Here is a 27,675-nt window from a genome sequence, read left to right as displayed (position 1 = left end):
TTTGGCGTTTGAGGTGGAGACAGGGCCATCAGATCTCTGGGTAGTAAAAATGACTTTATTGTTATTGTGTTCAGTTTCATGCTAGTCACTGTGCTGTTCACAGGTGTTTGTGTAAACAAATCTGTTGGTCTGACTGAACTATCACTGGCAGAAACCCAAATAAGAGAGCGACATTCATATTAGAAGAAGGACTAAGTCCTTGTCAGCTTCATATTGGGAACAGGCACCACACTTTTGGACAGTTTAGTGTCTGTTGAATGTGGCCCATTAAATACAGAGGTTGTGGTAGGGGTTTCTGAGTTTAATCTGGGAATAGGCTACGGCCTGGTTTTGGTACTGCTCACACCTCCAGTGTCTGGTACGGAGGTCATACCCAAAATGATTTTGGTGCTTTTGAGTCCTTTCCTTCCCTGTATTTTCAGTGCTTGGCCCTTACAAGGTGGCTTCTTCTTCCTCCTCATCGCTGAAGATGAATTCCTCCCCTTTCAGAGGCTGAGGGATGAGCCATGGCGAATGGTTCCAAAATCTGATTTTCATCTTTGCCTGGTTTCCCTGCATTCCGTCAGGCTCCAACGGTGTACTGGTCGCAGGCGACTGGGAGGGAGACACCAGGGGAGTACCCTGCCCGTCATCTGAGTGAATGATCTGTATACTCGCCGATCCCAGGATTGCTGCCGTTAAGCTAAACTTGAAGCAAAGCACGGTCCGTCTCCCTCGCGTCCGACAGATGAACCGTGGACATCGACATGACATTTGTCAGTGGCTCCGGTCCAGCTGCCGTTGACGAGGGGGTGGGGGGGGGGGGGAAACAGCTTCTCGGTAATTAGAGGTCAACGCCGGGCCCAGCCCGCCCGCGGATGCCACGGCATCTCTGTTTGGCGCTGGAAAATCCCATCCGTCTGGGGAAACGAGCCGGCTGACGCGTGAAGCCTTTGTGGAGTTTAGCCCGTCGCGGCCCTGCCTTTCATCCGCCGAGGGGAACCAATCTGCCCCCTGGGAGGCAGACTGGAGATCAGAGGGTAGATTATCTGAGAGTGTTTTTCTTCCACTGCCCCCCTGTCTCTGTGTGATCTTCCAGCAGCGGGGATACTGTGAAAAAGTGCCCTTCTATACTGTCTGAGAGCTTTCCATGTCTTCATCTTCGGCAGCGGCTTTTAAAAACGACAGAAAGAAAATGTCTCAAGGTCACACACACACACACACACACACACACACACATGCACACACACAGTAGCAAGTGTTAGCTTTGGCATTTCCCAGAATTACACACCTGCTGATTTTTCCATCGCAGTTTGAAAGGTGACTGACCGCTTCAGGTGGCAGCAGGGGATAATTATATAATTTTCTTATGTAATATAAGGTCCACAAAAGATCAAGGACAGTGCAGTGAAATATTGTGCACAGCGACAGACTTGGCTATAAACAGCCATAAAAAGCGCTATAAAAATTTTAAATATGGTTTTTAACAAAACATGCTATTGTTCTGGACACTAGGTTATCCAAGCACATTGATATTACCACCCATATATATATATATATATATATATACCGTATATATACTGTATATACACAACTGCAATAAAGCAATTGTATTTCACAGTCCTCTTCAGACTATAAAAATTTAAAATGGACACATGAATCCCTCTGCAGGAAGCTGCTGCTTTGTAAGAGCACAGACAGTGACAAAGCCATACTGAGAGCGTAGTCTCTCCCGCAATTCATTTATACACGGATTAGATTTCCCTGACACTAAAACAAGTATCCGCTACAGCACAGACAGTCCAGGTGTCAATGCTTTCACTCAACATCTAGGGACCGCGGTTCTAAACGATGGGCTCTGTCACATTCTGAGGCGCTGTGCTGTTAACGCTTAAAACGCTGAACACGTCATACTGGTAACCGTGTTCAGTTTTTCCCTGTTAAGCGCTTTCTTATAGCATAAACTGAATTCAGCCGTCCTCGTTAAAATACTTTCTAAACAAGCCTTCAGTGGATTGGTGCATTTGTCTGGGAGTTGAGACCGGATATTACCTCAAGCTGTGACAAAATCACTGCCAGATCTCGCAGTGCTTTCCGTGCGTAAACCTGCAGGAAATTCATTCTCCCATTATTTCTCTCGTTCTACCTTTCTTTCCTGGGCTAATCAAAGTGTGCGTCAGAATTCAAATTGAGTGTTTCGTGGTGTGGCCACATTCCTCAGCTTCAGACCAAACATCAAGGGACTATCTAAAGGCAGAAGGGCAGTCAAGCACATTTATAAACATACAGTACAGAGGACGTATTGGATTCTAATGCTTATTTAGAAAACATTGTCGATGGATCACTGGAAAAAGTACATACTATAAAAGACACTATAAAATGCATTAGCTTTCAGGACTAGGTTTTTTTTCATGTTTCAAGAATTTTCTTAATTAGTTTTTTAAACCTTATTGAGCAACTCCAGGCCAGCTCATTATAAGGCCTAATAATTAGAAACAAATGTGTTGCTTGTGGTAAAATACAACAGGACTTTGAGCCGCTGTCTTCTAGTGGGTAACCGAGACAAAGATTAGAGGGATTGAGATACTGAGGGTAAAAATGCTAGGACGCGAATGAAAGCATCTGAATCCCGGATGAATCTGGACCCTCCGTCCCAGGCAGACATCCTACAACAGAAGTTTATACAAGACCTAGGTACCAATTCAAATTCTCTCCAAAACATGTGGCACTACTCAGTTTACCGGGGGTCCAAACGCTTTTCTTTCAATTCTGTTATCTAATAATCACTTTTGAAAAGGAACCAATACATAAAAACGGGTTATTATCAACAAAAAATAAGTACCTGCCAAATTAAAACGAAGCTATTTTGATGAACAGTTTTGTCTCGGTCTCATTTCCTGTATATTTATTTAGCCTCTTTCTGTGGCAGGTGTTGGATACATTATGTTACAAAACAATAACACAAAAAAATCGATACATCTCTTCCATCACTTACACAGCAGAAAGACAATAAAGCATCGCAGGCACGGGTTTTGAGTTTATTGTCCAGGGTCGACAGTCAACAAGCCCTGCAGAGAACGCCGCAGACGCATTTTAGAGGCTAAAGGAAGGAAGCGGCTCGCACGGGCGTCCGCACTGAAGAGGATACCTCTGAAACGCTCTACGGATGAGGGGTATGCAGTGAGACCGTGATGAAGCATCAGCTCCAAAACCTGAGGACAAATGTGTGGAGAATCCGCAACTTAATGGAACCTCTAGGGGCCCCTTCACCTCCGATCTCTCTACACGTTTTTTACGCCTTAAACCTCAGAGGGACGTGTAATGACTGACAAGACCGCGGTCGCCGGAATTCACTGCAGAAAGCGAAGGCCGCAAGCACGTTCAGCCGTCCCCCTTAGCATGCCACATCTTCCAGTAGTTCCTGAAGTCCTCGGGTCACTTCCTCCCTTAAGCTGTCTGTTTCAAACAGGAGTGAAGTATTTCCAGGCCATGAAGTTCTCTGAGTTTCACCATGTGTCTGAAATCAAAATAAAACAAAATAAAAGTTTAAACACAGCCTTAAGCATTAAAAATATTTACAGCCGGCTATGTTACACAGAGTGGCGCGATTCATAAATAAGCGAGCCACACTTTCTGTAATGCCTGATACTTTATATCTACTCTCCTGCATGACAAGGATGTACATTTGAAAGGAACATGATGTAGGACTTTCTGGAAGACGGCAACACTTCCAAGGCTTAACCCATAATCGCGGAGCATCTGCGAAAATCCAGCCTAAGCTGTCTGGGCCCGACGGGCGCGCCGCCACCTCACGCCTGATTGGCTCTCCTCATCCTCTGAAATGGACTGTAAACTCTTTATCAATGCCAATGTGGTGTCAAAAATGTCTTTTCACAATGGCTTCCTCAAGGCACTGGCTTGGAGAGGAAAGAGAATAAGATTTGGAACCGGCGAAATGTGGGGAGACGTGTGAGTGAATGCCATTTGTGTGTGTGTGTGTGTGTGTACGTGTGTGTGTGTGTGTGTGCGTCTGTGTGTGTGTACGTGTGTGTGTGTATATGTGTACGTGTGTGTGTGTGTGTGTGTGTGTGTGTGTGTGTGAGACATACAAGAGTAGAAGTGCATGGATTATCCATCAGAAAGCAGGTACACTGAGGGTAACTTAACACACTGGGGGCTTCATAGGCGTGTTATCAGTGCCCTTGAGTGTCATTTCTCATACAAAAAGGAAAAGGCCGCTTTGTTATTAAGCCTAAAGAGCAAAAAGGTTTTGCGAGATTGCAAGCTGTGGATAACAGGTTGCCACTGAATTTGCAATAACTTGGATTTCTGCTGTGTGGGATGTGTACGGCTTTGAAAGAAAAAGCTAAATTCATAATGGGACAGAAGAAGAAGCTCTTTCGGGACTCTGCCCTGTGTGAAAGGCGGAGGTACCTGGGCTCGGCCTCGCACAGCTTCCCCAGGGCAATGGCGGCGTTCTGCTGGGCGCTCCCGCTCTTCCGCCCGTTCCCAGCATTCCCAGCGCTCCCAGCGTCCCCGGCGGCGTGGCGCAGCAGCAGCAGGACCACGTCGGTCCCCAGGAGCGCGGCGGCCACTCCCGGGACGTCCAGGCAGTGTCCCAAACACAGCGCCGCATTCCCCGCCTCCACCTCCCCGGCCCCGCCCACCAGCCTCCTCAGAGTCCGCAGCCCTGCACGGTGTATTCACACACACACATACAAACACACACACAAACAAACATGCACACGCAGACACGCACACACAGACAGATGCACACACAGACACAAACACACACACACACACACAAATGCAAGGAAACAAAAACACACACAGTCTTGGCTAAAGGTGACGTGATGCAGACGCTCTTTCTGGCCCAAGGTCTGAAGGATAAAAATCCAGTCCTTCAGTGAAAAGGACAGTGATTCAGTTCACGCACACTCTGGGTGGAAAAGAGATACACCACTTATCTCACCACAGGAGACGGGGACAGATTAAGCTCTGCCACTGGAAGACAAATAGCAGGTGTGCTTTAATCACTCTATATCAAGAGATAGAGGGAAGGAACTTTCCAGAAAACTGCTATTTTACCATTCTAGACAGCTACGAGGACACATTTGGGTTAGCCAATCAGAACATAGATAAAAGATAATCACTGTGTAAAGTAAATCACTGTGATCCGGTTGGAGATCTAAAAAATTGGGCAGCCTATATGTCTCTCTGATATTGTCATATAGGTTAGTCCTTCCCGTTTTTGAACAACGGAACCAGATGCGCGTTGGGTTTGTCTGATTGGCTGGCCCATGCACTGTGAAAGCTGGCTCCACCCAGTCCTGCTGTGGCTGTGTGATCTGCTACCAAAGCATCGCTCACTATCATTGATTGCATGGTGCCACATCACTGTGTGAACAGGGCTGAATGTGTATCAGTAGGTTCTCTGCTGTCAGACACAAGGAAACGGCTATGTGCAGAAAGATCTCATCATGAGCGACTGTGGATTTCTAATGTGGTAGGGTATACCCTGGGGTTGGTAAGCTGCTATGGTGCACCCTGGCGTTGGTAAGCTGCTATGGTATACCCTGGGGTTGGTAAGCTGCTATGGTATACCCTGGGGTTGGTAAGGTGCTATGGTATACCATGGGGTTGCTAAGGTGCTAGGGAATGTCCTGGGGTTGCTAAGGTGCTAGGGAATGCCCTGGGGTTAATAGGGAGCTAGGGAATGCCCTGGGGTTGATAGGGAGCTAGGGTATGTCACGGGGTTGCTAAGTTGCTATGGTATGTCCTGGGATTGTAAAGGTGCTAGGGAATCCTCTGGGGTTGCTAAGGTGCTAGGGAATCCTCTGGGGTTGCTAACGTGCTAGGGTATGTCCTGGGACACTGACCCTTGTCCAGGTTGACCAGTTCCTCCCGGGCCTGCTGGCTGGTTGCAGTGCACACTGCCAAGGTCTTTATGCAGTATCGAGTGGTGGTCTGCCCCGAGCCCTGAAACCACAAAGCAGAGCAGACTGAGCACTGAGAAAGAGACAGCGATGGGACAGCTATTGATTTAGACACATGCATTTAACTACAGGAAATGAGCAAGGTACAAGTTAATTAATCTAATGCCTTTAATTCAATGAGACCTTAATTAAATCAACCTCTGTCCTTGTCCTTTTCAAAACAAGCTTTTTTTTCTTCATAGAAAGAGTCTTCTGAACTACAAAATGGATTAGATCACAATGTACTGAAAACAAAATTAACAATTGCATTTACTTCTAAAGAAGCTAAGAGGATTAACATTTGTTTGCTAACATAAGAAAAACTGAAACTACCTTTAGTAGTTTGAGTATTTTCTTCACTATCCCTCCCTTAACGGCATCTTGTGTTGCATCTTGGGACTGTGGGAGGACCATACTCAGAACACCTGTGCTCCGCTGCAGAGTGAACATAAGAACACATATAATAACACCTCATTTTATATTAGGGCCTTGTGGGGCCGGGCCCCACCAGCAGATGGTGCTGTAGTGTAGGATACATGGTAAGAATCTCTGATCAATAAAACAGATTGAATGAAAAAATATACTCTTTCAATCAAGTAAAATTGATTGTCACAATCTTAATGGTACTGCTTGAAATTGTTTTCCTTGAGCAATACAATTTGTGTGTGTGTCTGTGTGTGTGTATGTGTGTCTGCTTATTGTCCCTCTAGATAAGAGCTCCAGCATATGTCAAATCTAATTTTCATGTTTAAATAACCAAATAGCGCACACACAAATAGCAGAGAACATAGCACTCTCAGTGAACTCCAGTGACACCAGGCCCGAAAGGTTAGTGGAAAACTCTCCAATTTCCATGAAAGGAAGATGTGAAAGGATCTGTCAACTTTGTCAAAACAGCTTTATGACAGAGAGAGGAATGTGCAAATTAAAAACTGCAAATGCAAACATGCTGAGTTATGAAAGTGATAAAGTTTGGAAAGGTCCTGGTGACCCTTGGGGCACATTAGTCAGTGACTATCTGCTTTTTCTCACCACTCAAGGCTTGGGAAAGTCTGTGGCCAACTTAGTTTTAATCGGATTGGGGAATGAGTTTGGGGATCCCCAGGGTTAGGGTCATTTACTGTGCTGCAATCTCATATCAACATAAAACACTTTCAACTTTCAAAAATGCCAAGTCATTCATTAAAACTCGCAAAAATCTAGCCGTGTCATTAAAAGTACTGATATCAAAATCTGGTCAAGTTACAACAAACAATATTGGTTATTTTAGCCCACAGAAATTAAACAAGGTCTATTCAATAGTAATGCTAACCAATGTTTCCTAAATTATTTCATGTAACTGTGTCATCTCACCATCTGAAAGTGGTCAGTGTATGCATCACATGAGTGTGAATTGGCAATAATTTAATAGAAATAATCTGCAATTCAGCTGTTGCACTTTAAAAAATGTAAATAACTGCACTATGTTTCAACAATTGTCTGCGTGCAGTGCTTTGCATGTATGAAAAGCACATCAATAAAATGTATTTATTTTTTCTTTTTTTATTATTTTGTTCACAAAAATGTGCGCACAAGTAAGATTTATTATTTTTATTTTTATTATTTTACATTTTTAAATTAATTATATTATTTTACTTATCTCGCTAAACTTTATTTGACACACAAACATATAAAGTACATTAACAGAGCAAATGTGCGTCTGGATAAAATTACATGGCAGAGCTTTGTATGCGCAACTTGGCATTTCTGTATGCTGAAAACATTTTTGTAGTCACATTTCTTTGAGTAACTGATAATAATGCATTCAATAATGTACGAACCCTAAGATAATTAAATCTAGAGAGAGACATGAGAGAGACATGCATACACACACACATGCAGACACACACATACACATTCTAGCTAAAAGGCTCGTTGCCGTTTCCACCCACTAATCAGAACTGCGAAGGTACGCGGCAGGAAAGCGGCAGACGGAAGCTCACAGTGTTCTCTAATCAACGACGGCGGCATTTATCACATTTTAATCCACGTCATTAGGAAACGTGTTCCATCGTTTATTCTTCAAATCAGACACGGACAGTTGAACTGTGGAACCATTCTCTCAAATACACAGTCTGGCGGCAGTTATAATTCAAATCAGCACATCTCACTGACAAACCTGGAGTAGAAAGATATTAATATCACAAGAAAGAGACTCTCCTCCTCATAGCCATAGATAAAACTCATAATGCATTTCTTGGTCAAAAACGACTGAAAATATTGCAGAAGGTCACACCATCCTTTACCCAAAATATTAGCTGGATGGCACTTTTATCAGTGGCATGACGGCAGACTAGTGCTCGGCAATATGGCCTAAAATTGACTGCATTCAATATGACTCCATTTTCTTAAACAAAAAATTGCCAGGGATAGCTAAATGGTGCAATGATGGGGAGCAAGCTTATAACTCTCTATATGTTATATTAGCATTGCTACGCATTCATCAGGAAAGCAGCATTCATTCACCAGGAGTCTTTCTCAATAAAATGGCTCACAGTGATGATGTGTCCGTCGGGATGGTTGAGCAAGGCCAAGCACCGGCAGCTGATGGGAACAGCATAGTCCTGCAGGACAGAGAAACAGTAGGCCAGTATTCACCAACACATCTGATATTCACCTGCACATACACATCCACAGCCTTCTCGAGAATCATATCAGTACTATCTTCACACTACAGTACATCTCCCAATAATAATCCAGTATTCATCAACACATCTGATATTCACCTGCACATACACATCCACAGCCTTCTCAAAAACAACATCAGCACAATCCACACTCTACAGTACATCTCCCAAAAGTCAAGTATCCACAGCACATCTGATAATCACCTACACATACACATCCACAGCCTCCTCAAAAACGATATCAGCACAATCCACACTCTACAGTACATCTCCCAATAATAATCCAGTATTCATCAACACATCTGATATTCACCTGCACATACACATCCACAGCCTTCTCAAAAACAACATCAGCACAATCCACACTCTAGATTACATCTCCCAAAAGTCAAGTATCCACAGCGCATCTGATAATCACCTACACATACACATCCACAGCCTCCTCAAAAACGATATCAGCACAATCCACACTCTACAGTACATCTCCCAATAATAATCCAGTATTCATCAACACATCTGATAATCACCTACACATACACATCCACAGCCTCCTCAAAAACGATATCAGCACGACCCTCACGCCCAACAGTCATTCGCTCCTGCTTAAACACTCAGGCAAAATCATCACCCGAGCCATTTCAGCCCACTCCTCGGTAATAAGATATTGATCTGGAGGTGCTCAGCGGCATGGCGGCTGCCTGCAGTCAGGAGCGCTACACCCTCGTCTCACCTGGACGGGCGGGACGGGCCGGGCCGAGAGCTTTATCAGCAGGCCCAGCAGCGCGCCGAGGACGTCTCTGTATTCACGATGCGAACACCGCTCCTGGAAAACACCGTCGCACTTCACGCACTTTCAAACCGTCTCATTCTGCTGAACGTTCCAAAAAAAAAGTTTGTAATTTACGCTAAATTAAAAAACAAATAGTTCATTTTGGTGATGAGGAAACGTTAAAACAATCTTTTTTTTTTTATTGTAGAGGGAAGGCGTCGAATTTTGGCAAAGCTCTTGATTGTATTCAAACGGTAAATCAAACAATCGCTCTAAGTGCCCATAAATTACCATGGCAATAAGAAAGGCTTCCCAGCAGTCCTTGCATTGGGCAATCTCTCCGCAGATGAAGCTGTCAGAAGCCATACTGAACAAAACTGATATGAGCAAAGGCAGCAGACTGTGGTTGGCTGAAGTGATATTTCTCTGCAAGAAGAAAAGTAAAACACACAGCGATGACGGAGTGTTGCCGTGGCAGCAGGACAGGGGTGCCTTTACGTGTCACAAGGATCTCAGCATTTATCGTCTCCTTTTCGATTCCCACTGGAGCACACACGCATCTTACCAGGTATCTTACAAACGGAGGAACAAATAATGCTGCAAAGTCTTCCCTCAACAGGGCACGAAACCTGAAAAGGAAGAAAACACTCAATGAAAAGTTACGATGAAAAAGTTATCACTATCGTCCCAATGCTCTAATGCGAACATTCTGGGCTTTTTTGGTCTTTTATCCGTAAATGTCTGCTTTTTCGCATAATTATGCTAAATAGCTGTTAGACATGCATATTCAGACCGTTATCAAATATCCTTATCTATAGATAATTTTAGCTCATTCTGTGCTTATGGAGAACAGTCACCCACTGGCGCTCCACCCTAATCAAAAATGCACAGACATATTTAGGTTCGTTCTGAACTGAATGTTCTAGAACTAATCCACTAGAGTGGCTGCTTTACATAGAGACTGTCGTGTATAAAAATATCAGTCAAAGCCACCGCAGGGTCAGGACTCCATTACAGCTCACCCTGGCAGATTTCCAATGATGACATCAGATTGGTATCAGTACATCAAAAAAGTCTTTGTATGGATCTCAGATTCCAACATGCATAGTGAATGGGCCTTATAAGTCTGACGTAACACACAGCAGAAACCTTTACCCACGTATGGATTTCCACATCAAAGGAGAATTTCTCTATGGAGGAAATCAACGGAAGTTTCATATGACCATCCCTGTCACAGTCCGACTGAAACTAGTATAAAACTTGGACGTTTTTATCCGCACACATTTCTCTCTTAAACAGCACTGGATCCACTGAATTCCGAGTCCACTCTCCAACCGAAAGAATCATTTTGCTAACAGCAAGTTAACACTGCTGCAAACTGGGACAGCAGCTACGCCACCCCGCCAAGTCTTGCCTTGGTGCACACCTTCAATAAAAAATAAAAACGCTTTGAGCCCCGGCGGCTACTTCACAACATTCTTAAAATTTTAGTGGAGAGCCTCCTGGGACTCCTCCAGGGACCCCAGTCCGGGCTCCCAGTCCAGGGAAATTGTTGCTATGCTTGTTGTGTTGCTATGCCTGATAAACTCTGGGTCTGCTTCAGCAGAAGCATTGTGAAAGAGTTGGCGCCCGTCCAAAACGAACCCTTAAATAGTCACTGCTGGACTCTCAAACAATGACAAAACAGACAGCAGAATAGACAGCGCATTGAAATGGATGAAAAAATCAAAGGCTCAATTCTTTACGCCATTAATTGTGCAAGCAACAAAGCCATTACGAGTTACAAGACTCCGTTTGTGCTTGGGCCAGAATTTTTTCCCAATGAGCTCAGCAGTCATTTCTCAACAGAAGCCTCATTGTCACTGTCCTCTCTGCCTGAGTTCCTGCGTCTCTGGCGTTAGGAGCAGGCTGCATCTGCTGCGCTTCCTGTCTGACGGTGTCACGCGCGTGAAGCGAACGGCAGGGCTTTTCCACCGACACGGAGCCGGGTCCCGAACCGAATCGCAAGCCGTCCCATTAAAAACACTTCCATTTATAAAGATGGCACGGCACGGTGCGCCCGCCGCGGTCACGTTCGGGCGTGGCCGGAGGGGCGACAGCGCGCACTTACCGCTCTTCCGCCGCCAGCGCTCCCAGAACAGACAGCGCGCGTTCCGCGGATGGGTCCTCGTCACACAGGCACTTCATGAGGCTCTTCACCAGCCTGGACATCAGCAGACACGTGAAGAACATATGAGACATGAGCAGTGCTCCGCGTCAGACTCGCAATGTCAGATCCTTACATTAGAGACAGTGCAATACTGGCATGTCCACTGCAACAGCATTCCTAAATTATGAAACATCTGAAGACACAGCAAAGCAAACTGCACTACATGTCTCCTAGTATTCAAGGCAAGACTCCTACTGGCTGCATCAATGTATCAATGGTCGGTTTTATGAGATCCAAACTCAGAATCTGGCCTCCAGCCGTATCATGAATTTGTGATGTAGTGCTCAATATGAGAGAGGTTCATGATGTAATGCTTAATATGAGAGGGGTTCATGATGTAGTGCTCAATATGAGAGAGGGATTTGTGATGTATTACTCAATATGAGAGGGATTCATGATGTAGTACTATTTATAAGAGGGATTCATGATGTAGTACTCAATATGAGAGGGCAATTCATAATGTGGTACTCAATATAAGTGGTATTTATGATGTAATACTCAATATGGGAGAGAGATTCATGATGTGGTACTCAGTACAGGAAGGGGATTCATAATGAGATACTCAATAGGGAAAAGAGATGATTGACTGTGTATTTAATATGCGATAGGAACCACTGGTCTGTTACTCAATATGTGAAGATTTACAGGGTTTACAGTTGGCACAAGATGTACAGTAATTATCATACACTGTACGGTGCCCTAATGAATGTCAACAATTATTAGCAAGAGCCTGTATGCAGTACACACAAAGTTAGGTGTGACATGCTATTTGTTCCAACTTATCGAAGTCGTATAAGACAGAGCAGCTGACACTATCAAATGCAAAGCAGTTTGATTATCGTAGGCTGGCTCAACAGGAGAGCTCTTACACGTGCAGATCCGGCAGGCCAATGAGCAAGCGGCGGCCATGTTGGTCCTGTGTGAACACGCAGAGCAGCTCCAGGCACTGGCTCCGCACTCCAGCGCCCCCCGATGCCAGCAGCTGCACCACGCACTCCTGCTCCAGAGAGCCCTGCAGCAACAGCCGCTGGTTCTCCTCTGAAATGGAGAGCGCGGGAGGAGTTTTAATGCGAAAATCTGACTAAATATGCACAGATCTGTGGGTCCTATGTTCAGCGTGCTCAGAAGAGGATGTAGGGATGTGTAGGCTATCTTTTACAATATTTGTTTTACAATGTTTCAAATGTTATACTTTAAGTAACTGTTCAAAAAAAAACTATAATATATTGAAGACAAATGAAATGAGTAATTTTGTACAACGCATGATATGATTGTTTCATGCTGGTTTTGAACTAAGTGCATTTTTTTTTAAAATAGCATTTACATCATAAGATCTGCACGTTCACATCATAAGGTCTGAGCGTTGCTATGGAGAAGCTCTTTAAAGACTCGTCACTGCGAAGTGACAGTGGGTCTCTGGTGAGAGTGGGCACGGCTGAGGTTGGGGGGCGTGGCGAGGGCGTTGGGTTCACTTGCCGTTTGCCCTGCAGACTGCGCTCCACAGCTTCAGCACAGAGACGCACAGCTCTTCAGAAAGCGCCGCCGCTGAGCTCTGGCACAGGCACCTGAGGACGGGAGGGTTTCGTGTCTTATTTAAAGAGACAGCACCACCGCCATGGAGGCCTGACTCCTGCTTTGCCAGCCCTGCTAGCGTAAGCGTCCAACAACACAAACTAAACATTGACGCCCTCAAGCCTCAGCAGTGCTACTGCATCACTGCAGGGCCTGGTCTAAAAGCAAGAAATGCATTTCAACCATCTCTACAGTGACATTGTGTTTCCAGAGACTGTACATATGGATAGATCAATTTTATGGCATTCACTCACAATTACAAACATACATGTTTGTCATTTTGAATGAATGCTATAGGACCCATTAACAGATGTCAATGTTGATCGTACAGCCTCTATTGCCCACACGCGCTCCCAACAGCAGCATGATTTTGGCGGGAAGCTTTGTGCATGTCTATTCTCTGGCTCGCTGTGGCTGCCAGGACCTGCTCGCTGGCCTCCTTACCTCCTCACAGCGTCATTGCCACTGATGACACCGAAGCCGTCGTTCAACCTGAAGAGCGTCTGGCCAGTGCCTGCCAAAGGAAGAGAGAGAGAAGGCATCAGGGCCCAGAGAGGTCTTTCCCTCTGCCCAGAGAGCCAGCCAGCTCCAGAAGAGCAGCGCCCTCTCGCCGGGGTCGGGGTCGGAGGGCGGCGGGGCGGCGGGACCCAGCGGAGAGGGAGCCGGGCCCGTTCTCGGCTCGGCCACGAGCGCGCGAGAGAGGTCATTCTGCAATGTCACGGCGCTTCGTCACAGTCTTTCCCAGCAGACACAAAGTTGGCACGGCTGCCAGCACAGTCCTGACATATCCAGGAGAGAAGGCTCTACCCGTCTTGTTTGTTCCATCTCAAAGCAGATAATCCGGTTTTTTTTTTGTTGTCCAATATGCTGTCATACTTGAAATACAGTATCTGCTTTTTCCTTTAATACACATTTTTTTCTACTCAAAACAAAGATAACATTTCCTATTGCACAACAGTGAGGAGCCACAGTAAGGAAGAAATCTTGGCAGTGTCAACAACGCGGAGAGCCTTTGGGACTTGTCCAGTGGGTGATGAACAGTGTGCAAATAAATATGAAAGGCTGCTTGTCTGCCTCTCCCGCCTCGTCTGCTCTGGTGGGATTTTTTGGAGTGAGCGAGCAGCGCTCACCGTGACCAGCCAATGAACCGCAGCGGGGATCCCCGAAGCCCGCTGCCTAATGGGTTCTGACAGCGAGCTCTGAGGAAGGCGGGGTCCCACGGAGAGGGGCCCCTGAGCGGCCCCTGAAAGGCTGTGCACCTGAGCGCACCGTGCAGCATACGGCTGGCGGGCCCTTTGACCGTGAACACAATCTGTACGGAATGAAAATCCAAATCGGACTGCTGCGTCTTTGGCACTGCCACAAATGTGCCCTTGCGAGAGAACTGCGCCAGGGCTTCCTGAACTGAAATGGCAGCTACCGAAATGACGGTGAATGAAATGACGAGTATTGAAATAACGAATGTCGTGACACGGGTTGAAATGACAGATACTTGAATTGCCAGAGACTGAAATCGGGATTGAAATAGACTGACAGATAATTCAAAAAGATGTCAGTACCTAAAATGACAGGAACTGAAACAAATGGCACAGATTGATTCCCCAATAGGATGCTATTTTGGTGGCCTTTCGCCATTAGGTGGTGCTTTAAATAAAAACGCCTCTACTGTAACTCCTCAATTGCTTGACCAATCAAGTTGAATTTTTGCGTGCAATATCTTTGCGTTAGTCTGCAATTGGCTGTACAATGATAAGTCTGAAAAAATATGACTGCCATCAGCAAATCCGTTATCAGTGGCCATGTGACATGTGACTTAGCAATGGCTGATCATCATGAAATTTGTATGTATGTTGACCTCAAAGCTAGGGAATACCATGTCAAATTTTGGGACAGACACGCGTGTCCTTACAGCTTAAAAATTCATAATAGCAGCATGCTGCTCGGAACCCCTAACAACCTCTCGCGGTTGTTTTAGTTTTCGCATGCACAAATAACATTTGATACACGAGGACTGCCCTTATCCTTTTTTTATGTACCTTATGTCTAATTCTCTCAGTCTGCTCTCCTTGTCATTCCTCCCCTCTTTCTCTCCCCTTGTGTGAAGCTGTTAACACCTGGAGTGTTGGAACCTGATTCTGGCTGTAATTTTCCAAAAAGACTCTGCGTGAGTCTCAACCCCTGCTGACGCTCCCCCGGCGATCAGACGCCGCGTAGGATCTGTTCTGTCACACCTTCTCACCAGATGCCTTTAGAACCGCATAAATCACTTAGCTGCAAGCAAACGGTGACACGAAGTGGGTCTAACCGGTACCAGGAGACTCTAGAAAAACAGTAGCCAGACCACATTTAGTTTGCCTTCCTCTTGCCACAGAGGATCAACAGTGCCCCCTTCTGCGCAACCGAAGCAATGCAGCCCCTCACTGACACAATGAAGCAGCTTAAGAGGATAACTGATTGCTTAAATAACTTACTGGAAAACTTGTTTTAAACATGTATTTCACTGCCAGTGGCACCAGTTAGCACCAAGCCACGGTAATGTGCGTTTAATTCTAACTAAACGCACGGGAATTTACTATCGAAAATTAAGTTACTGATCAATTCTAAAATCATATCTGCAAACTGAGTATTTTTACTACCAATGTATTTGTTAGTGAAATATTCAGCTAGCAGATTCAGAATTAATCAGCAACGTAATTAACGTGTTTCCATAACTAACAGCTCGACCATTGCAACAATTTGTTCCCAGAAAAGTGTTGCCCAGTTTTCCCAGTAGACCCTGTTTCTGTAGAGGTTATGTGTGTCTTTCCATGTAATTAGATGGACTGCTCAGTTTCTGTTTCTGTTTCTGTCCTGATTTTTCCATAAAGGTAATCTTTAGCCATTGCATAACCATGAGACCTTGCATTTCTTATAAGAGATTGAAAGGTACCGATAAGCCAGAATTGGACATTTTTCCCATCTGTCGTATATGTAAAAGCCAGTAATTGATGTATCATCATAATCATGAGACCTTGCATTTCTTATAAGAGATTGAAAGGTACCGATAAGCCAGAATTGGACATTTTTCCCATCTGTCGCATATGTAATTAATGTATCATCTTTTTTTTCTTTTCTTTCTTTTCCCTTTATTGTAATTAATTTGGCATCGGTGAACACATGTAAGCTCTTTCTCCCTCATACACGCTGTGATCGACCGACAAAGTCCTTTGTTGGTGATATAAAGAATCTGAAAGGTGTTGTTACTGTATAACTCTTCCTAGATTTAGGTATCCAGAGAGCCTTAATCATCAATAGGTTAGTTATAAGTAATTTGTAATACCTCGTCAAATGAAATATGATGAGGTATTATTCAATTTAATATCTAATTATGTTTAATGCTAACGTTTAATGTTTAAGTCTTATTTCATTTCAGTCCAGTTCATCCATAACTCGCATGTCAGTAACCGCAGTAGTGTCAATCTATCCGCACAGTCAATAAGAGCAGTGCTATCTGTCTGTACTCAGTCAGTAATAGCGGTGGTATCTGTCTGTACTCACAGTCAGTTATGGCCTGAGAGAGCAGCTCTAGGCCTCCGCAGTAGTACATGATCATCTGCTCTGGTTTCTTTAGCTTTTCCAGCAGGAGGTGCACAGTCAAAGCCTCTTCTTTCCCCATCTCAAACTCATCCCGCGATCTCTTCTCCTGCAACTCTTTCTTTTCCTCCAGATCCACCTGGGTCAGGTACTCTAAAAAAAATTAAGAAAACAGAAGAGATGGGATGAGATTGTATTCAACATCAGGGGTATATGTCATAGGTAACGATCAATTCCAAGCTTTTTAGGTTCAGAAAACGCTTATACTGAAGAAGTATTATAATACAAAATCAAAAAAATAATTCAACATTTTCAACTAAAGGCCTAAAATAGAAGCCCTTCATCCACTACAGACCCTGACAAAATTTCACAGGCTCTTAACCTCCGCAGACTAGCAGACATGTAATTTTACTCTTCATTGAAGCAAAAATCCAAAATGGGGCTTTTTTTGATAGTGTAACAGTGTCAGAGCTATAATTACGGAGACGTACGGTCGTCCTGAAGACAACGTAAGATAAAGTAATGCCGTGGCCTTTTCGTCGATGTGAGACTAATTTCGACACGATGGCTCCAAGGGAACAATGTTTTAGCCGTCATTAATGATTTATTTTTGGCATGACAGGTTGCTCCAACCCTCTCAGCAATCAGTCGCCAAAGAATCACATCTGTAAATTTTAAAGAAAGTGCTCACCTATACACAGTCACTGATGATTCGAAGGTCTCAACTCGATGTGAGATTTTAAACAGCCTCTGTGATGTAGCTGTTTCGGCAGTCGTTCAGTCATGTCATGTTCACAGAAGCGCATATAACCAAGAAAGAGGGTGCACCTTTTCTTTCTTTTTTTAAGAGAAATGCACATTTCTTTTTCCCCTCAAGAAACTGGTCTTGTAACCTAAAGGTCGCAGGTTCGATTCCCTGGTAGGACACCGCCGTTGTCCCCTTGAGCAAGGTACTTAACGTGCATTGCTTCAGTATATATACAGCTGTATAAACGGATGCAATGAAAATGTAAAATGTTGTGTAAGCCACTCTGTATACGAGCATCTGTTAAATGCCTGAAATGTAATGTAAACACTGAGTGCAAGTTTTACACCAATTAGTTTCATAACACAAAGTGTGACAAGATGAGAAGCATTCATTTGCACAGCCCAGAGAAATCCTTGCTTAACTTACCAGGGTGATGTTCAGCAAACAAACAATAAATTCTGTCAATGTTGTGTTGTAATCGTGAGCACAAAGACCATAACAAACACTCAAAGTGTCATAACCTAATTAAACAGACATGGCCTCTAATAAACCCTTGTTCCTGGCATACAGTAACATCCATGGCTGAGATTTTGGGAGTGTAGAGGTCGTACGTTTTACCAAGGCAGCTCGGCCAGGCTCAATGTCCAAAATCCTTTGATAGCATCCTCGTGCCTGAGAAGGTTCAACATCAAAATTATTATTATTCTATTAGTCCAACAGCAGAGTGCAACACATGAGAAGATACACAACACCAACCTTCTTTCCAAATGAAAAGCTACTTCCCACACATGCTGGTCAATGCACAATGCAAGTGGAAGACCAAAGCAGCATTTATAGGAAAGTTAAAAGTATACATACCATAGCCATTTTAGAAATGGAGAAAGAGAATAATCTTATGTTGTGTCAAATTATATGAACTTGCACATATGACCAATGTTTTTTTTTTTTTTTTTTCTTCAATATGTACACCCAGAAAGAACCATCTCTCCCTGTAAGGTTTTGCTTTAAGCTTCTATGTTGGGGAAATGTTGGCCATTATAAGAACACTGAACATCTAGTAATGGACTGAACTTTTAATCAGAGCAAGCACTGGGAAAACATTTAAAGTATCCTGACAGCAGATCTAACTAATTCATGAATGAAATAAAATGCACTGCATATGGAAAACAATAATTGTAAACTGGTTGGCAAGGATCACATCCTAACACTGGATGACATGCCAATAACACTTGTCAAACCAATACCTTCAGTGGCTGTTTTGCATTTTAATGGGCACAAATGAAAGGCCTAAACTTGTTAGCCTTGTCACTGTTCTATCTGGTCTGGCCTGCTGTATAACTGCAAGTACAGGCACTTGTGTGCAAGCAAACAAGTGACTTCAGGGTGGACTCATATTAGCATTTTGCTCTCATATGCGCAGCAAAAACAGTAGCTCACCATTAGTGGAGAAAGTCAGGGTGTATCTGCTTTGTATTTACGTAGCGTGTCAGAGTGAAGAGCAGCTCTCTGCAGACTGCCCATTCTGACAGGATTGAAAGGAGCCTCACCTCCGTGTAGTTCTTCAGGGCCTGGTGGGCTCTGCCCATGTGAATCAGCGCCTTGACGCATTTTTCATCGCACTGCGGGTGACAGGACAGTGGCAGAGCTCGGGGAAAAACACAGGACTTTTAAATTGTTTAGCGGGTCGGCCCACGCTCCTGTCATGTGGAAATTGGCTCAGAGTGAAACGAGGCGGTAGTGCGTTCTGTCACTCAAACCGCGGCGGCTCCTCCCCTTCGCGCGTCTCTCACCTCACAGCCCACAAAGGGAAAACGGCCGTGCTACGCGGACACTCGATTCGCACGTCTGATCTGAGAATTAAGCCTCGCATTCGACAGGACGCCTTAATAGAAAATATATATGTAATTCACTGAAGAATATAGACATGCTGCGCAGAGAAACTCACAAATGTGGAAATCATTATCTCTGACTCGGAAACTCATTTTCAGTTTTTATATTATTATTATTATTATTTATATTATTTATAAAAATGGGACTTCAGATTGTACAGAAGCTGAATTAATGCAAAGTAGGCCAGAGAAAACCCAATATGATAGATCCCCCCCACCCTTTTACTCCAACTGTCCGAGAGTCCATAGAAAGAAACTGGCCGTGGGGATACCGCACAGGCGTCGGTTTCAAAGGAATAAGCGTAGCCCCAACCCAATTTCCTCCCCGTGTTGGGCAGTGCGGCCCAGCGCACGCTGACCCTACGCGGCCCGCCCCGGGCCCAGAACGCAGCTCCACTGTTTCGGATGACATGTTGAGGAATGAGGGTGTGAGTCCCTGACCCCGCACTGTCTGAGGACTTACCCTCAGCGCCCAATCACAATCACTGATGGCCTCCTTGAACTTCTGCAGCTTGATATAGGCCTACAAAAGAAACAAGGATGCAAAGTCTGTACATGAAGGCTAGCTGCAACAATTTAATCATTATTATTATTTAAAAAATATTATTATTTCATAAATATTGCTGTGTTTGTTTCCAGCTAAGAATGTTAAAATAATGTTAAGACTGAGGAAGAAGCAAAAGCGGTCACATATATACGCCAAATCATAAGACTAGTTAGCTGCTCTGATACATATTTGCATAATAATCTCTGATGGTGTATTGTTTTCCTTTCATAATTTTCCCTGTGTGTCAAACAGATTTTGCAGTAGTTGTAGCAGTACTAGTAGTAGCATCATAATTAAGTGTTTTTACTGTTGAAAAACAAAAATGTCTGCAGCACCAAACCCAAAATGCTCACATGGCAGACAGCAACTTGCTAGTTAACAGCGACAACTGTCAATTTGTGATGATTCGTCATGTGGTGTAGGCACTTTGAAATCCAGTCAAAATAACCGAGTTTATTAAATCACAAATAATTCACTAATAGATCGGACTGTGTTTTGAAAGCCTGTGTATTGGACTGACGAGCCACTGTCAGAGGGAGATGTGCGTGACAGCGCCACCTGTGCCCGGTTGGTGTAGAGCGCTGGCATGTCGCGCAGCTTCTGCAGCCCCTCTGTGTAATGCAGGACGGCCGCCTCGTAGTCGCCACGAGCGAAGGCCTCGTTCCCTTTCGCTTTTAGCTCTGGAAACGTAAAAACAAGCAGAGAACGCCGAAAACTTCACCACGGCGACCAAACAGCACATTTACACACAAATACCTTTCTCGTGTGATATATATTTTTTTAAACACATAAAAATACTTTATCTCTAAGCCCGCGCTCTGTTCTGAAGCGTGTGCTGCGAGCCGCTGTGTATTTTTGTTCACACTGCAGCCCAACAGCTGAGCTGCAGCCACTGCACCGGGGGATTTCAGGCTTCAGCTGCCCAGAGTCACTCGGGCATGACAAGGACAATCCTAAGCCCTCCCTGGATGATTCGGTGGGCAAATGCACAATGCCCCCACAGGGCTGCCAGTCACAAACATCACCGCCAGGATCTGAGGCTAGACCGTGAACACCATTCCAGTGGCACTAATACATCAGAAAGCCAGCGCTTTGGTAGCACGAGGCAAATGGCAGCTTTTATTCAATGTTTTTTTCGCTCACACACTCCACGTACCGTACGCAAGTTCTTCATTTTTCTTCCTCCTCTCCGCTCTGTCTTCCGCATCCTTTTCTAAAATCCTCATGAAATCCTCTGTGGAAAAAACACGGGAGACCTGAGGAGTCCTCTCACGGCTCTTTGACATTGGTGGAACGCTGACAGCTTTTACATTTCAAATTCTGAAAATATTTCTGGGTCAACAGCTGTACATGGTTGTGTAATTTGAGTTGTTAAACCAATTATAGCCTGAAAGACACAGGCCTGGTTTTAATGAACCTTCGTCCTTTAGAATGCAGGCAAATACACTAGATTTATTTCCCTTTACAAACTGTTTGTTGAGTTACTTTTGGTGATTGCTTATCTTACCAAAACAAATGGACACTTGAATTTATTTAGAAATATTAACTCATAACTCAATTTTACTATGAGCTTGGTGAGCAGATGCCCTTATCCAGAATGACGTACACAACTCCCATTTTTATATGTGTACAGCTGGATATACAGCATGCTGAACAGATCCAGGTCAAACGCCTTGTTTAAGGGCACAATGACAGCTGTGATATGAATCAGCCCGCAATGAGATTCAAACTCTAACCGTTACACTACACTATCGGCCAGTTACTAGGACAAAAGTTAGAGCCTGGGACAATTCCAGCTGCAGCAGCATTGCATTAAAAAGCTTGCTGAAGGACAATCGGCTTTCTGTTGAACAGGGAGAGATTACTGAAGTATGTGCATAATCGCATAATGAATACATAAGAATATGGCTCAATGTATGTTTGCGTGTAATTTCAAAAAGAATTATATCCCACTCTCGGTTTAATAATTCCAAGTGTAATGTAATAGCCGTACTATAAAGCCCGTGTACATGTAGCTGCAGCTAAAACATTCAACTTGGGAACATTAATCCATATATAGGATATCTTTCGTTTGATGATTCATTTGTTGAACAGCACAAGTTCTGTCTTTTGGATACACATATTACATTCTTTAAAACAAAACATTACATGTTCCAAACTTACCAGAACTAATCTCAGAGTCATTTTTCAAATCCTAAAAAATAATGAAACACTGGATGTTAATAACATGACAAACCGTACCATAGATATTTGATAAAACGCATGCCAACTTGGAGCAGTAAGACCCAGAAAATATAATACCTGGAATGAAATGTATATATAAATTCGTGGGTGAATGATAAGGTGTATTCGAGGTGTGATGCGAAAGTTGTTGTCTTTGTAAAATTCCTGTTGTAGGCCTACCGGCGTGTTTTAGGTCGGACTGGAAGGGGGGTGGATCATGAGCTATATGGCTTGTTACCGTGGGTGGTGTCGCTTGCTGCGACGTCTTGGTGTTTATTACTGTCCTATTGAGTCGGGTCCTGCACGGTTCTTCTTGCTTCCAAGAGGCTATCAGGCGGTCTGCATTCTCTATGGCTTTCCTCTGACAACACTCACTGGAGGAGTTCAGCTCCTCCACCAAAGTGCCTTTAATGGGGATAAGCGAAGAGTCAGCTAGAGGACTGACTGTTGAAGCTAAACTACGTGGTACATACTAGCCACATGTTAGCTAATGTTAGTTACATGTCGAGAACGGCTCTCAAAGCTTTAGTCTACGGTAATTAATTTAAACTGACCTGTAGCTAGCTAGACTAGATAGCTAATTTCATGACGCAGTCGTTTAGCTGCGGCAACGCTGAAAATACATAGCTAACGCTATAATATTCATGCGGGTCTAGAATATAAACCATCACTTATCTAGCTTAGTTGTTCACACACGTGTTGTACTACACATATTTCGCGAAGACAAGCTAACGTCAGCTAAAAGACTAGTCTCAATGTTAACTTCTGACAACTGAAATTGACGAATGAGAAAGTGCAACGTCTAATAAATATTAGCTGGCGTTAACGCGAACCACAGCCAGCTCGGTGAGTAGACTAGCGAATTTGACAGAATGGCACTTACTTATCTCATCAACATTCTTGAGAAACTTTTCAAGATCTCCCTCCTGTTTTGACATGTTAGTCCTAATTCTCACGTAGAGGGAAAAGCTTGTTAAGATCGGGAACAAATTATAATATTGATAAGTAGGCTAGCTCAAACTGTTACAAGAAAACGTCGGGGTCTGTTCGCGTTCAATCGTGTTCAACCTAGCACTTTGTTTCTTAACCACAGAACCTGTCACCAAGGTAACGGCGGTACCATCCTGGAAACTACAGGCAAAGATGTACCACTCAGAATTACCCAGTGGGGGCACTCGAAGCGCAGTTAAGGGCAAAATGAATGTTTTTTTTTTTGTTTTTGTTTTTTTGTTTTTTACAAAATCACAAATCGTTATAATTTAAAGAAATCTGGGTTACATATTTTATCATTCAACACTTGATGTTATCATTAACATCAAGTGTATCAGTTTATTTAAAAATAATAATAAGTGTGCCATAGTTTCTGATAAAATTGCGTTAGTGCGTCGTTGAAACTGTTTTACGGTAGAAATTGTTTTTGCTTTAGACTAATTTTCCAAGCACAAGTATGTTTGTAACATCTCCACAAACACGTTTTCACCGTACAAAAATACCAAGTTGCTCGTGCGTACGAAGCACTGTCTATATTGAAAACGTGTTTTTGTTGCCATCCCAATAATGGTGTAATATTACATTTTAATAGGCTACTTTAAAAAATAATACAGTGAAGCCCGCTGTCTCCAGTTTAGTATTAACTCATTTGGTCTTAACTCACGGTGAAAATAACATACGGTTATTCTTACTATTAAATTGCGACTAACTTAGGTTAAGCCTGTTTCCGAATTTTGAGACCATTCCCTATTAAGAAATAATGTGTGAGTGTACCAGTGCTGAAAATATAAAGCCGTTGTTTTTGGCATCGTTCCAACGTGTGAAACACATTTAAATATTCACGGGAAGATAAAATTACGTGTACATCAAAAGGTTAGCGTTAAAGAGTTCAAATGTAGAATATTGTTATTTGTGCACTGTAGTTCAAATATCATCTCTGTAACAGACTGACTTAGGCAGCACTGTATTTTCTGAAAAGGAAAGTTTCTATTTTGGGCTCTCTCGTGTCTGAGAACACTGTGGCCTCAGGATCCATTGTGGTTGAGCAGTTGTCGCTGCCTATAGGTACAGTATATGACCAGATTAGTGCTTCTATTTTGAGTCAATGCATTAGCTGCCTCATCTAAGATGTCCATTCATTTATTTTAATGGGATGTTAATTGAATGCTTTATCTCTATGTTTAATCTGATACAAAGTTTCATGTAATTAAAAAAAATGTATTATTATTATTATTATTATATGTTTTTTTCTTTTTGTGAAGCCGTCCTGTTGGAAGCACCTGCATTGGTTTGGAAAGTAAAGCTATGTATACGACAAATTTAATTATTATCCTCAAACATATTTGATGCAACTCTTAATTAAGCTGATTTAGTTGCCCAGTTAAATTGTTCCAGGGCCAAATACATTTTTGCTCACTCATAAGCAATAAAGGAGAAAAGTTGAACACCCTGTAATTTTATTAAAAGGCTCAAAAGAACAGACAACTTGATAGAACATCTTTGCATGCATCATACTGTTACAACAAATGAACTTTCCCATATATGGTTTGTTGAAAGTGCATTTGTTCTAACAGTATGATGACAAAGAATCACTAACAAAGTGGTAAATGTTTTATGATCATACAAAAAACAATTAAAAACGAACCTTGAGCAGATTGACTGAGCTGACACTACTCTATCTTAATTCATTGAGAACTCAGGCCAAACACAAAAAGTGTACCCCCAGGAATATATTCTATATATATATATAATACTATATTCAACTAACTCATCTTTTTTCTACTAACATACAACATAATAATCAAAATTTTGTCTGTAAGAACAGTGTTCTTGTATTTCTCTGCACTGCACAAAACTAGGATCTAGGTGAAACACACTTATAACCAGCTTTCATAATTTGTATTATGTTTATTTTTAGTGAAGGTCCTGCCATGCTGTCTGCTGCATTAGTTAAATTTGAGGCTGTGCCTCATCTCAGTTGTCCAAGCACATTTTTTTATGTTATGTTTATGCTTTTAAACTATAAAACAGGTCTTGGTGTCAAGTTGTCTGAAAATGTGCAAATAAAATATGTTTTTCTTTCTCCCACCTGTTTTTGACTTGAGCAAGCACTGAATAAGTAAAATTACTTGGAAGCATGTTCATCATTTTACACATGATTAATTTTAATTTGCACAGATAATAGTACAGGAATTAATAACGACAAAAAAAGGAACTATAGGGCCACAGACAAGATCGTTTGAATGAGCAGCAAATAGATCTCTTCAAGGTTTCTTGGAACAGCTTACTATCTCAATTCACAAAATTGGATCATTTTGAATGATTATTTTCTAAAGTAACATGGTTATTGGAGTTGTCAAAATAGTTGTCCGAGTACAATAAAATAGCCTACTGAAAATGAAGAAGACAATGAATTACAGGGGGCTGGTTCATTGTCATCTTTGTTGTCAAAATTGCAAGGAAAAGGTGTTGCGTTCAATCAATAGACATTATAAAGTTGTTATTGCTGAAGCACAGAGTCAGGTAATTGGCAATGAAAGATAAAAAGTGGTGCCTGCACATCACAACAAATGAGATACTAATGTTTAGCAAAAATTACTCATGAATCAGCTAGCACAAGGAAACAAGGCAGCAGGCAAACACGAGGAAGTAAACTCCAAGATTGAGCGACAAACAAGGGATGTGGGGCAAGTAAATACTCAGGCTAAAAGACACAGGTGGAAACAACGATTCAGGTAATAAGTGCAAAGTAAAACGCAAAGTCAGTCTTATGCTGCCCTCTGGCTGTGAGTAAGAACCAGGGCAACACACTTTCAGTTTGTGCGACCCTGTCAGCACACCGTGCCACAGTTTCCCTGGTAGCGCAGTCGCCGTGTATTCTTTTTTTCTGGAACTTGTGAAAATTTAAAGGGCACAAAAACATTACAGTCCTTTTGTGGATTCCCCCCTCAGTCTTTGTGTGATTTGGGCACACACAGAAGTGCTTGTGAAAGAAACCTATGGGTTTAGGAATGTGCGCAGTTCCCTGGGGTTCTATCTTTAATATATGCATTTTAAGACGGGTAATCAGTATAAAAAAGACAGCGTTGCAGTGAGACATTTCCTCTTTTTTCTTTTCTTCCATTCAAAACACAAATTTTCAGTTGGGTTCAGGTCTGATATGGTCATTATCAAACAGCAATTTTGTAGTCAGTCAACCATTTCTTGATTGAAGTAGGCATCCACCATCATATTTTATGGTAGGTATGATATCGATTTTCAGTGGTTGCAAAATTTCAAGAAAAGCAGTAGCCTACAATAAGACAAAAAAGAAGGGCACAGATATTAGTCTGTGTTTGAAATTATATACACATAAATAACAAGCCAGAGCCACCCACCCCCAAGTTGAACTGCCCATAGTCCCCTTTTGAAGTTAGACCAAAAAATGTAGCACTTGGACCAAATCCAAACACTTTCATCTGAAAGTGTGTGTTGAACATATGTGTCAAGCTGCCTGCCTGTCACAGAAAAGAAGGGGAAGATGACCATTTTCTGGGGCAAGATGAGGGAATGGGACTGTGGGGACATGGAGGTAAAATTGTGTACTGCCAGTTCTCTTTCATTTCCGGCCGTTGCACAGCATAGTTGTAATTTATAACTAGGAACAGACCAGCTTAAATGCCCCTCTCGCTGCTGGCCCCCTCCTCTACACTGCCGAGCTGCCGGCAACATGAAAATATCATGCCACAAAATATCTGCCTGTGTCTGGCACTTAGCACAATTTAAAAAAAAATATGTTGAGTATTGCTTCAGATACCACTATAGCTATTCATTTGTAGCATCGCCTTTTGGTTTTAAAATACAAAAGGAAAAGGTTTTATTATGTGTGTGAACAATCATACGTACAACCGGTTGGTTAACAGTTATTTAATGAAGTTACTTTGTTGCTTTAATGTTTGTGTGGAAAATCTGGGAAAAAAGGAAAATGTCTCTGTGAATGATGGAACCCCCTCTTTCATGCTCCATGCGGTTTCCAGAGTCTCAAGCAGTCTCCAAAAACCGTGAATAATCATGTTCAGGTGGACACAGGAAGAAACTTTATCACACAACTTTTCATGGTGCTGAGGACTCCGGTCAACAAGTAATCCATCATCTGTACACAGCAAAGTTGGTGTGAGCGGTTAGGGTTAAATATATTCTGACATACCACATTTTAGTCTTACAGAGTACACTTTGGTCCCTCATGGACTCATATAAACACTGTTAAGTCTGAATCAACAGTGAGAATATTGCTGTGTATGTAGCACAAATTACACGCACTGAACTAGAGAATGGAGCTGCAATGTTAGGAGTACCATGATGTATGTCAATGTGCTAAACCTGTAATAATATCTGAAGGCTGCATGATGCTGTGGATCTTGCTTATGTCTGTAGAAAGTGTTTGTTCCTTTGTCGTTGGTGCTGAACATGGATACTGAACCACAGCTGTCATTCTCTTGTGTTTGTTCTTGCTGGAAGAGGAACTCAGAACAAACCAGCTCAATCAAATCCACATT

The 27,675-nt window shown here is 42.9% G+C and overlaps 2 protein-coding genes across 3 annotated transcripts in view; both read right to left on the bottom strand.

The window, feature by feature from the left end:
- Positions 1–2,281: 2,281 nt before the first annotated feature.
- ttc12 (tetratricopeptide repeat domain 12) lies at positions 2,282–23,271 on the bottom strand. Of its 2 annotated transcripts, XM_035383753.1 has the most exons (21): positions 23,034–23,271; positions 22,389–22,555; positions 22,091–22,121; positions 21,084–21,161; positions 20,486–20,607; positions 19,844–19,903; positions 19,039–19,110; positions 18,103–18,163; positions 16,708–16,896; positions 13,615–13,684; positions 13,075–13,163; positions 12,468–12,636; positions 11,500–11,592; positions 9,955–10,018; positions 9,681–9,815; positions 9,351–9,443; positions 8,489–8,557; positions 6,288–6,389; positions 5,859–5,958; positions 4,414–4,669; positions 2,282–3,496 (listed from the first exon to the last, which is right to left on the bottom strand). In XM_035383753.1, the coding sequence occupies exons 1-21, from the start codon at positions 23,086–23,088 to the stop codon at positions 3,427–3,429; spliced, it is 2,145 nt and encodes a 714-aa protein (XP_035239644.1). In that variant the 5' UTR covers positions 23,089–23,271; the 3' UTR covers positions 2,282–3,426. The 2 variants fall into 2 exon arrangements, with proteins under 2 accessions (XP_035239644.1, XP_035239645.1); XM_035383754.1 differs by lacking the exon at positions 9,681–9,815 and having other exon boundaries at positions 23,034–23,270.
- A 2,039-nt stretch (positions 23,272–25,310) lies between these two features.
- The window catches only part of LOC118210457, a 28,509-nt gene continuing 26,144 nt past the window's right edge, over positions 25,311–27,675 (bottom strand). The window contains exon 14 of the mRNA XM_035386675.1: positions 25,311–26,432. The gene's annotated coding sequence lies outside the window, so the exon portion shown is untranslated. The remainder of the gene's footprint in view (positions 26,433–27,675) is intronic.

This window comes from Anguilla anguilla, chromosome 12, assembly GCF_013347855.1.
Source record: "Anguilla anguilla isolate fAngAng1 chromosome 12, fAngAng1.pri, whole genome shotgun sequence".
NCBI classification, from domain to species: Eukaryota; Metazoa; Chordata; class Actinopteri; order Anguilliformes; family Anguillidae; genus Anguilla; species Anguilla anguilla.
Note: the sequence above shows the minus strand (reverse complement) of the source record. Positions and strands in the feature narration are given on the sequence as shown.